The sequence below is a fragment of the Necator americanus genome, chromosome III (assembly GCF_031761385.1).
Source record: "Necator americanus strain Aroian chromosome III, whole genome shotgun sequence".
Classification (NCBI taxonomy): domain Eukaryota; kingdom Metazoa; phylum Nematoda; class Chromadorea; order Rhabditida; family Ancylostomatidae; genus Necator; species Necator americanus.
This window is the reverse complement of record NC_087373.1, coordinates 6965009-6977246: the sequence shown is the minus strand read 5'-3', so window position 1 is coordinate 6977246 and position 12238 is coordinate 6965009. Positions and strand designations below refer to the sequence as shown.

At 39.1% G+C, this 12238-nt stretch overlaps 2 protein-coding genes across 3 annotated transcripts; both read right to left on the bottom strand.

Annotated features, from left to right (window-relative positions):
- Nucleotides 1–54: 54 nt before the first annotated feature.
- Nucleotides 55–396, bottom strand: RB195_008810 (uncharacterized protein; the record flags this gene model as incomplete). Of its 2 annotated transcripts, none has more annotated exons than XM_064195500.1 (1): nt 55–396. In XM_064195500.1, one exon carries the CDS (start codon nt 394–396, stop codon nt 55–57), a length of 342 nt encoding a protein of 113 aa, XP_064046644.1. The 2 variants fall into 2 exon arrangements, with proteins under 2 accessions (XP_064046644.1, XP_064046645.1); XM_064195499.1 differs by having other exon boundaries at nt 55–363.
- A 1339-nt stretch (nt 397–1735) lies between these two features.
- On the bottom strand, nt 1736–11622 carry RB195_008809 (uncharacterized protein; the record flags this gene model as incomplete). The annotated part of the gene is made up of 11 exons (XM_064195498.1): nt 1736–1835; nt 3777–3876; nt 4241–4353; nt 4425–4562; nt 4649–4774; nt 4854–4915; nt 6513–6639; nt 6708–6834; nt 6934–7084; nt 8716–8830; nt 11465–11622. The coding sequence occupies 11 exons, from the start codon at nt 11620–11622 to the stop codon at nt 1736–1738; spliced, it is 1317 nt and encodes a 438-aa protein (XP_064046643.1).
- Nucleotides 11623–12238: the final 616 nt, after the last annotated feature.

The following is a 12238-nucleotide window of genomic DNA, read 5'->3' as shown; positions in this document are numbered from 1 at the left end:
GCGTGAAACGGGATACCCCTAGCATCACTCTCTCAATTGTGCGTTCAGTGACGCTCACTTCCTTCCTGCTTGTGAAATGTCCAGAATTCCGAAGCATAGGTCAAAGCAGGAAGTACGGTGGTGTTGAAGAGGTGAGCACGGAGCCGGGTCGTTCATCATGTTCATTTCCCGACCCAGATAAACGTAGCTGGTGCATTCGGATATGTTCGTTCCGTTGAGCGTGAATGGGGCATCCGAGACCCATCCGTTGCGCATGAACATCGTCTCTTGGAGATTCAGCTGAAGACCGATGCATCCACATGTTTCATCGAATTCGGTCAGCATTCGTTCCGCTTGGCTGATGCTAGGTGTTATCGATGTCATCAGCAAAGCGCAAATGGTGTAGCTTCCGACCATCAACCTTCACTCCTTCACTGTCGTCCCACTCCAACTCAAACGCATTGTGTTCTTGAGGGTGGCTGTGAATATTTTGGGTGAGATTGTATCACCCTGTCGGACCCCCCTCTTCACGTCAAGAGCTCAGTACATTGGGGAAACAAGAAGAGCTTCGTGTAGTCATCAGAGACATAGACACCTTATCACCAACCGTGTCCTAACAGCACCCTTCCCGAGGCGAGCAGTCACGATCTTGTCACAGGAACCTTAGAACCTGAAGTTCTGCAGCGAAAAACATTTTAAGTCATGCAATGTTTGTAATGTTGCAATGCTGGCAAACACTGCAACATCGCAAACATTGTATAATATCCATTAGTCCAACCATGATTCCTGCAGAAGAATGTATCGCTGTGACCGGGAAGTTGGCTGGCGCAGTATCACAACACCTCTGCGGCCCTGTCGACCTTCTAACCTTACCTGGTGCTGTTTTTCCCAATTAAAACTCTGATAAAATGTATCAGTTGTAACTTTATTTGAGTTAATACACTTTTTGTATTACGAAGATGGAATTCCCGTTGAACTGTTGTGAAGCTAATGTCAGGGAATTCTTACCTACGTCTCAAGTCAGTAGCTCATGTATTAATTGTAAATTTATTTATGTTAATACACTTTTTTGTATTAGGAAAACCTATTTCAATTTATTGTGTATAATACTGCACATAAAAACATACAAAAAAACAGACGTTCACGTGACCTATATAAAAAAAATTCAAGTACTGAGGTGTGTATATGAACGTATACCCCAAACGACAATAAACGACTAGAAGGACAACAAGTCCACACACGTATCGAGCAAAGCGGAAACATAAACATATGTCATCGATACAAATCAAATTATAAATTCCCAGTATGCCAAATTTAAATAAATCTACGATTTAAATAATAAATAAAACTATTTCAAAAGTAATAATATTAGTTTGTTGCACATATTTAAGCTATGCTAATTAGAATTATAGCAAGATAATTGCTGGCACTCAATAAATGTAATCAGAAGTGACAAGAAAAGCAATGTGGAATAAGCGCAAAGGCAGCTCGTGTAAACATATAAACGACTCCCGTTTCTTAGCAAAAAAAAGTTAAATTGACGAAAAAATAATGTCTGTCGGTTAGCATAAAAACTACGAGATTTCACTATAAGAATAAATTACGAACTGCAACGATGAAGTTCTTTCCAATTGGAAAACTGAAAGCATGTGAAAAACTTACACAACATGTGAAATTGTATCAATTTTACGGCACACAGAAATTTTTCTTTAACCAAGAGTAAAGCGTGTAAATTTGAGCGCACAACGCGACCCGCTCAGATTTCTAGCGTTACGTTCCTGAACACGTCGTCTGGTCCCATCGCTAGACGTGCCGACGAGTACGCGGCTTGTAGTATAGTCTCATTTGTACCGACCCTAAAACAATGAAATTTCATTCAAAACCAAACCAGGGAACCTAGAAGGGAAACATTTCCAGAAAAATGGAAGAACACGTAATAAAACACACTTCACATTTTGAAACACATTACGTTGTTTTTGATCAACACTTAGGACTGCTTTTACAATCTTAAATGCTGTTCAAAAACATTTTTTATGTCTCTTTTGATTTTTATCAAAAGAACCTATGTAAGTCTAATAGTAAAAACCTTTCAAATATTTGTATTATAACTCAATTTAAAAAAACAGGATTTTACTATACTGTGGACCCCTTAGCAAATCGATGAAATTTGGCTAATCGGGAGCAGTATCCATATAACTTCTAATTTCGGGTTTGCTAACAATTCACGACTATTATGTATAGAACCCAAAATTCATTGATCTAATTAACCAATTTGCTCTACAACTACACACAATTACAATCTTACAAGCATTTTAAATCTGCATTCGGCGTTTGTCACAGAAGAGACCATAGATCATAAAAATAAAGAATTAAAGCATAATCTATTCTTTCTCAATGGGAATGCTCAAACAAAGAGCATTTGAATAACAGGCAATCAATGAGAGTTGCACCCTCGCGCAGCTGGCGCATCTGGTGGGCGAAAACTACTCGAGCACAATCAGATTGGGAGAGCAACACTGTGCTGACAACAGACAAAGAAGTTGGACAGTACATAAACAGTCCAACAGTTAGTTCCAAGTTCGACCTTCTTTAAATCTTGGCATCGTGGAGTTTGATTGTGTACTACTTTTTAAGCAGAAGCAAGATTGTCATCGATCTTTATGCTGGCTAACGTTTGGGCGTCGTCGCCTTCTTCAGAGCCTGGAAAAATCAAAGACACGTGTAATCTACTCTCTCAAACGCCTCGTTATCCCACAAGATATGACTCAGTAAACAGATTAACAAGGAGCACCTAGACGGACTAGTAAAATCAAAAACATCATCCCCTTTAGGTGCTCATCGCAGAAAGTGTCATGACAACACAACTCTCAAGATAGCTGTCACGATCTTAGCACTCGAATCAGACGTTCTGGCACGAAAAACATTGGAAGCGTTTTATATCACGGCCAAAAGTCCAATCATGAATCGTAAAGAAGAATGCATCGCGGTGACCAATGAGCTGGCGCCATATCACGACCTTTTGACTTACGGGGTCAGAGGTAGGGGCATCGTTACTACTTACTACTGGCAGCGCAACTCTAACAACTAGTGGTCCCTTAACATCACGATTTTGTTTATTTTATCAAGGTGCTATGGTGGTCTTCTTTTCTGACGTCGCCTTCAAATAATCTGTTTGCTAAGTCATATCTTGTGGGATGACGAGGCGTTTGAGAGAGTAGGTTACACGTGTCTTTGATTTTTCCAGGCTGTGAAGAAGACGATGACGCTGCAACGTTCGCCAGAATAAAGATCAATAACAATCCTGGTTCTGCTTAAAAAGTAGTACACAGTCCAACAGTGTTTATTGCTCAGAGCATCGTCGTGCATTCATACTTCCAACATCTCTTTAAGTTCTTGCCCATTCCTTGTGCACGTCCCATTTCTGCATGTTTCTATTTACCTAGATTTTTCTGTTGTTTACTTGCATTTACTATTTTGCTGTTCGTGTGCTGTATCTTATTGGCACTGTTCGCGTAATGTGCCTTATTCGCATTATTTGCTTGTACATTACTGTGCTTGTGAATTCTTTGATAAATGTTTAATTACCCAAGTTTGAGGCAAATTTACGTGGCAAACCCAAAGGCAAGTGAATCATCGCGTATTAAGGGTTGTTTGATCACTTTTAAATATGAAAGACATCGGGATTTTCGACTTCCGATGAACCCTGGCAATAATAAGATGAAGCATTGATTTTTAACAAGCTGTACACGAGGTTGTTAATTGATTTTAGATATATGGAAGACATGACGTTAGATTACCTGAGTGAACGGTCAACTCCGAAGGGTTTCAAATGGTAGATCAGATATTCCAATACATACATTAAATTTGCATTGACGTAGTGGAACGAAATCGCATAGTCTGAAACAAAGAAAACTACTGACAATGTGACAACAGAACATATGGTAAGGTCAAAACGACATGAAGCACGGTCCAGTTGCGTAAGCGGCTGCGCTTGGAGCGGTGCGGTAGAGCGGTAGGGTTAGGATCGAATGGGGACCCATGCTAGCACCTTTCATCGCTGCAGGTAACAATGGTCCGACCTCGATTCCAACCGCTATCTCCATAGCGTCGCTTGGAGGGCAGCCCCGTACGCAACTGCACCGCGCTTCATATCGTTCTAACCTGACTATATTCATTATGTAATCTGAACAAGCACACTGTTTGCACAAAATCTCTTTAAAACTGATGGTAACATATCTGAAAGAATACACGAAAATCTTACCAGAACAGCAACCTGGCCCCTGATCCATAGGGTAATAGATGTATTGCCAGAACCAGAATGACTTATCCACATGACCAGGCACTAAGTGATGTTCTGGGACGAAGGGCATAAATCTGGAAGAATTATAAATAAGTTTAATTCGAAAGAATGCAACAATACGTATAAGAAGGGACGGTTAAAGCACCTGTGATGTTGTTCACCATCACGCGAATCGCCCGCTACAACACCTATCTTTTCCAAACACTTCCCCATTTCAGCATCTTCTGCACCACCATGATTGGGAGAACATTTTTTGGGATCAGTTAGTCCTTCGTTAACAAACCTGTATAGAAAATATGATCAGAGGATGATCTGCGTATGCTCCGCAAAATAAACCACTATAGAAATTAGAACGAATCATGCACGTACTTCCTCAAAGCTGCACGGCTAAGCACGTATCCGGCTCCACCGCTGTGATAACCCTTTTTCGTGAAAGGCTTAAATTTGCATCCAAAGTGTACCGGCTGCTCCGGAGAGTGGGCAAGAAGCATGTATCTAAAGGAAAACAATGCGTAACATTTCAATAGAAGCATATTAATCTACCTCAAATAAAAAGAAGTGCATTCGAGCTTACCTCAAATTTTCAAGAACTACATAAGTATCATCATCAGCTTTCAAGAACCAATCGAATTCATTCTGAAATTTACATATATAGAAAACTAGTCAAAAACAAAAATCGATGGAGGCAGCGTATTTATGTTTTCTTGTTTGTTATGCCAGTTAGGTTTAGTTGAAACCTTTTATTGGTCTGACTTTTCGACAAACTCGTCTTTTTCAATGGCCTGAAAATGGTTCGAGGTTTTTGAAAAAACCATTTTCCTTTGAAAAAGGCCTTTGAAAAAGACGAGTTTGTCGAAACGTCAGGCCAATAAAAAAAGTTTCACCTAAACCTCGTTGGCATAACAAGTAAACATAAATACACTTCCAAATGCCGAGGTTTCAAGAAGAGAGGACTTGGAGATTGATGAAGGCAGCGTTTGAAGAGCACAAACGTTAATATCAAAAACAAACAACCGCAGATGACTATGAAGGTATTAAATCCTACTTTAGATCACAATTTACATCTAAGTTCTGGAGTCCCTGAATTAATCATAAATGTAAACGAACGATCAAAAACTTTTCGAAATGACTTCTTTTTTAAATTTCAAAAACCTCAAGTCTCCTTTAAATACTGGTTTTTCGCAACTTGCGGACATTACATCTTTTTTTCTCTTACAAATTTATGTTCATAAATGAGCAATCTGAAAAGATATCAATCGAATAATGTTGCTGAGTGGTGGCCAATATCGTCCATTTTAATATTATTCTCCAAATTCAAGGGAGAGCGTGGAACTAGAGAGCATAACTGATCCACATCCACAATCTACATACAAAGCAAGCATATGATGTAATTTAAGGCAACAATTTGTAGATTCCTACGATAATCCGGAGAGGAATTAGTGAAAGAGGGGTCTAGTACACTCTACTTCACATTCTAGCACTACTTCGTAAATTCAACTTCTTCAGCAACGTCAAACTGGGTAGCGCACAAACTGAACAGAAGGAAATCACTGTGATAGGGGAAGAACTTCTGATTCTCATGACTAACGCAAAAAAAAAACTACGAAATGTACAGTGACTTCAATGTTGTAGTTTGTTCAAAGAGCGCCTGTTTTTAAAGGACAAAAAAAACACACTGTTCTGAACCTTAATAGTATGTATAATCCGCCGTGAAAGATTTGAATCCTAAGTCAAAAATTCTTAGAACCATTGAATTCGTAGGCTTCTGTAGTTACGAAAAAGCATGTATCTGTACTCAAAACACAAAAAAGATATAGTTAGATATAGTTTCTCACTAACTGGAGCACAGAAATTAAAATAATGATAGGAATTCTCCCGCTTTTTGTATCCAGATTGCATCCAAACACTTTTAATCTAATCACGCAATAAAAAATTTCCCTTGTGCTAGACCGTATTAGCAGATTCTGAAAAACCCAAGCGCAATTTCACACTTTAGAGAAGCTTTATAGCACGGCGACCTTGATATCGTGAACAAGCTTTATTACCAGGAACTATATTGTCTTTTTCATCACGTTTTCATTGTTCGCTTCACTTGAAGTCATTTCATGGAGTAGCACTACAAACCCAGAAGAAAGGAAACAATGAACACAAAAAAGAACATCGTCGCAACTTATTTTAGAAGGAAATAATCGCAATCATTCGTAAAAGGCCAAGAACAAGAGAATAGACTCACCAAGTAGTGATCATGTAAATACTTGAATGCCGCTTTAGTTTTTGCCCATAAATAATCGCGACCTTCAGAAATGTTCAAGTTAATAGCTGGTAGATCAGTATCCGTCTCCGAGGACATGAACACGAATCTGAGCATTGATGAAAATGCATTCATTCGAAAATCTCATACTTTCCCATACTTTAAAGTCAAACTCACTTGTTACAACGTTTTGCCCATGTTGCTTTCACATGAACAGCTCTTTTCTGATGGTTCTGTTTACCGGTGAGAATCCAGCAAAACACTCGAACCTTGGCAGCGATTATATCGGCAACAACTCGTTCTCCTGCACATTGAAAAGAAAAACTTTTATAGAAGCACACATCAAATTACAATTTAAAAACGTTGTAGTTTAGAAAACAAAGGAATGAACTGCAGAACTAACCCATATGATGGTCGTGATCGGAACCATTTGCATGAAAATGAACTGCTTCTTTTGGAGCATCATCGTCATACAACTCTCCCTCCTCATGAGCGTCGCGGTGGCCACCATGCCGATGTTGCCGTAAAGGACTTATGGAGAGGCGATCTCCGTACTGGAAGCAAAACGCTAAGAGAGTCAACTCAACAACAAGAAACCTACTAATGAAAAAACTAGAAAATCAACTGATATGATTTTTATGAACTTGATGAAATTAGTCTTCCCAGACAATGAACTTTCTTTAAAAAAAAATCAAACCGCTCAGAAAACTATCACAGTAATGTTGCAAAAGCAGAAAGTTTAGCAATGAGCACCTATGAGCGGAAAGATATATTGTAGAGCTTTGACTCGAAAGGTAATTCTCAGAAAAAGGTGCATATATACGTCTATAAGATAGCATTTACTGAAGTAATTTCCATATAATAGCTTTTTTGGGCGTCAACTGTATTGAGTTTAAAAAAAGTCCAAATTCCCAAGATCGGCCAGAAAGACCGACCGAAGAATATAACTTTAAATAGCGTGAACAAACAACAACGCCACAGAAATCGGCATAAATCAGCATAAATTAAAATATATAACAGACATAAACGAAGGAACGAACATAGTATATACTATAGAGTAGAGAAGGAAAAGAGAGAAGTATTTCATCTTTTCACAGTTCATCAAAATTCGTACTACGTCCTACACCATAAATGAAATGGCCCACCATAAATAAAGCGTTCCAATAAATGAGCAGGGAGAATTTTCGCACAGATGAGATGAAAAAATGTTTTCACCGCAAGTCACAGACAGATTATAACAAATAAGATGTAAAAGTCGTCTCGGTTTAACAATCGCATCAACGCGGATCGAAGTAGGCTTTTTCAGCAGCTCTACGAACTTCGACTTATAAAAAAGAAAGTTTTCTTTCTCATCCCCTTGAAGAGAACAATCAAAGAAATAAGTCAATTAATTACTTCTACAAAGTAATAACAACAAAAACCTAAAGCTCGAGCAAATCAACGAAGAAGCCACGTATTTCAAATGCCAATATTCAAAAACAGTTGAACTCGAGCCCATTAACAAGCCTTTCACTATAATTTTGTAGATGCAATGAAACTTTGGATTCAACTCGGCCAAAATAAAAGTGTCAAGCAAAAAATAGCTGCAGTAAAAAAAGTCACTAAGTTCTCTCAATCTGCTGTCAACATTTACGACAAATAATTCAAGCATCCCCTCGAAAATCCAAAGCAGTGCTTCGAAGATTCCATATTTCTTATCGTCATAGCAACGCTTTAAAGTAGAAACGATGGAAAGCATTGGTAACCAGTGCAAAAATCGTATATTTCACCTAGTAACATTAATAATGAAAATAAATTCAATTTTAGAAAACCAGTAAGGTGTACCCTTTTACATAAGTGGTATTTCTTGGATACACTTTTGCTACAAAACTATTTTGTATCCAACCTGAATTTTTCGGAAACGTAGAAGTGTTCTGTTAAGGGTGAAGGAAATAAATGCTTTACCATTCTACTATCCAACTACATCGTAGAATTAGATGACGATTTCTGACAATGCTTAATATAACTGGGATCCATGAACAAAAATTCGTTGAAAGATCTTTATCAGGAAAAAAGTGGGCGAAAAAGCAAATTTCCCAAAACTTATTAAGTGGAAATTGTAGGAAAAAAACCATGATAAAGAAGAAGGGAGAGAGTCTTAGAGCTGTGAAAAAGGACATAACGTATATCTTAAAAGTAAAACTACCTTGAATCCGATACCAACCGGATGTGAAAAAAGGGAGAGGCAAAGGCCGATAACCACGCCAACACCTATGTAAACGACTGGCGAAGATCTGGGAAACTTCATATCACCGCGACATCTAAAAATAGCATAAATTTGAATAACAAAATGTGTCAATAACGCAAAGACGACGGAGATCGTCAATCAGAATAAAACTCAAACATGAAAACGAGTGAAACGAAACTGCAAGGTTCAGGGAAGAAATCTGAACTAATCTGAGTTATTATACATACGTATAATTGCAACGTATTATAGCAAAACCCCAATACCACACACAGAATATAAAAAAGTGGTGGGATCGTCTCGTTAATAGCAACCAGTCCAGTAATAATAGGAAACGGTACATCGTGTAATGGTGTAAGAACACTACACTACTACCAACATACGTACGATGTGAATTGCTACCGACTCGAAATCCTCACCGAGAAGAAGTCTCGAGGGGATTTCTCATGGATTTTCATGGTTTTACTGTTCGTATCGATACTTCTCCGGTCCTTTCCGTGCTATTCGGGTTTTATTGTTTGAGAATATGTCTGGGAGACATTGTGCTTCACAAGGAACTACTGGCTAAACTAAATACGAATGTACTAGGAACTACGTGTTCCGATCCAGGAACATAATGATATGGGTTAAAATGTAGTTGGGAGAGAGGGCAGTCAGTGGTGCCCTTATTTCTCGAAGTAGATTATCAAATCAACCGGAGCCCTTCGGCCTCAGCATTAGTCTTAGAGGATCTATGACATGTTAACTAAAGTTACTAAGAGAAAAAGTAAGTTAAAGCGTTTGGAAATAGGGGCGCCACTAAGTACCCCCTCCCTCCTTCCCTCCCAACTACACTTTACTCAATAATTTGTAATGTTTATGTTGTCGTATTGTCCTCTCCATGTGAGACCATATGGCAAGGAGGCGGCACGCTAGTGGAAGTTGCTCTTTTGTACAAGCTGGGAATTTCTGTGGGCTCATTTTTATATCAATAAACCTTGAATCTACTGAACTCTTTGTTTTACTGGGTTTAAAACCCCCATTTATCGTGAGCCACCCTAACTCACGCGCGCACTACGGTGATTCCGAATGGGTCATGCTATTCCCAGTAAATCCCGACTATGTGCTATTCTGTGAGTTGGATATGTAAACACTAGGATTTATGCTCGCTAATTGATGTTAAAGGCATCACCCTACGAATCTGAGGTGGTACGGATTTCAGGTGGAGTATTCGTATACGAGGTCGTAGACTATGGAGACGGGGTGATTCCGTCTCTGATTCTTCCTAATTGCCGTAAAAAACGGCCTGGAAGATGCGCGCGCGCACAAAGCCGGCGCGCTCCAATCGGACTCGTTGTAGAAAATAGCGCGCCGGATAGCTCGAAGCCGTATCGTCCGGGACGTTTTTCAGGGCAATTAGAAAGAAATGGACGGAATCACTCTTCTCTCCATAATCTACTATCCCGTATACGAATACTCCACCTGAAATCCATACCACCTCGAAAAAGACTGCGCCAGGCCCCACTGACAGTGAGTTTGACTTTCCCTTGAGTGTTCTAACATAGACAAATGTGTTTCCTATTTCTTTTTTTTGCACCATTCATGTATGTGAATAAATAAATAAATAAATTCCAGAGTCTAGAGGTTATGACCAACTTCCTTACTCATCATATATGTAATTTAAGGAGTGGAAAGAACGTAAATAAACTTTAAATTTAATTCCCACTGAAAGCACACTTAATCGTAACCTTAGTAACGTTCAATTCCTGGCATTTATTCTGGTTCAAAACCTAAAATATTTGAATATTTAGGTGAATCAGAGTAAAGAACTATCTAATCACAATTGTTTGGGTTTATTTAGCAAATTTCCCACAAAAAAGTCGACGTTTCTGTAATAACAAACAGTTATTACGGTAGATACAGTAGTTCTATATAGATGATGCGATCCGAACAAAACGACTTGATTTACAACGCAATATAGTGTGGGAAGAATTGCGAACGGAGCGATGTGGTGGGACCCTCGTTGAATTCCGCTGGGGGGGATGGAATACAGCCAATAGCGGAGCTGAAATGGTATGGTGGAGCGAAAACGTCCTGTAACTAGTTGCGGACGGATGCGTAGGCGTCTTGTCATATGTCAACCACTCCCCTTCTCCGGAGAAAGGAGTGGCCCTTGTTCCCTGGGAGCGGTCTAACCGACTGCTAGCTGCTCTGTTTTCAATCAATAAATGGTTTGTAATTGATTTTACGGGTCCACCAATCACTACAAGCGGTTGTGCCCGTAGTGGTGTAGTGCAGGCAGCGCTTACCAGCCATTTCGAGCTGGTACCATCGGTGGAGTTCGAGTAGAGATAGCGGCGCAAAAGCGGTTGGATACTGCTATCAAAACTGCTCCAATCCAACTGCGCAATTAGAGCACAAAAATTGTTTCTAGGGCACAAAAACCGTTCGTAACTGAAATGCAGTGATTGTGGTGAAGCCATTTTCGGTTCTTTTTCTTTGCTAAAAATACCGCTAAGTAATAAAGTATACAATAATATTATAAAATAAATAAATATGATAATATAAAGTATGATATGACGTAGTTATTCACTTCCAATGACGAACTATCACAATCTCAGGTCGGAAATCCATTCTACGGTTAAGAAGAACAACTTTCGCGCTCTACGAACAATTTTGCGCTCTGACTACCGTTCGATTAGAGCAATTAATTTGCAGTGCTCTTCCCAACCCTCTTTTTGCCAACATTAGCAATGTTTCCACCTCGATCGCAACCGCTTGTTTCATCGCGCCCGCCACGAACACTGTAGCATACGCAATTGCACCAGGTGCACCAGGTTTCAGTTCGTTCCGACCCATTCGTATTTGCGAGTATAATCCCACAAGCATATTCCTCTTTTAAGTCATTCTATAGGCCAACACGTGGTCCAAAACCCCGAACGATTACGAAATGCAGTGGAAAAAAAACGCACAGGTCCATCCAAAACATGAGAGAGACTTCTGAATGAAAGGAATTTTAAACGTACTTGGAATTTTATTTAAATTTTCAATAAGCTAATTTTCCAGGTACATATCCTTTGTTCCCGTTTAACACAATTCCCGTAATATGAGGTGGAGAAAAGATGCAGAATCTCAACAAAGCTCACTTTTATCTTAAATTAAACTTAATAAATTTTAAGGAGAGGGGAGAGAGGGTGTGAAACTGCGATATAAACCATCTATTTATTTTATTTTATTTTATTCACTTGTCAACTCCACTAAGTTGCTCAGGAATGTAACAGACAAGCGAATGTTTGAACAGTAGAATCGCTAGGTAAGAATTTTAAAATTGAGCAAAAATACTGTAATGATTTGGTCATGGAATTAGTATAAACGACATAGATGAGGATTTAATATCTTTGTACTAGCTGAAAATATCATTTTTGAGTTCACTACCGTATTTCTTATGTCCACGTGTCACCATTGGGAGAACCAGGGAGTTTGTGGAGCAGTTCTTCAATGTTGC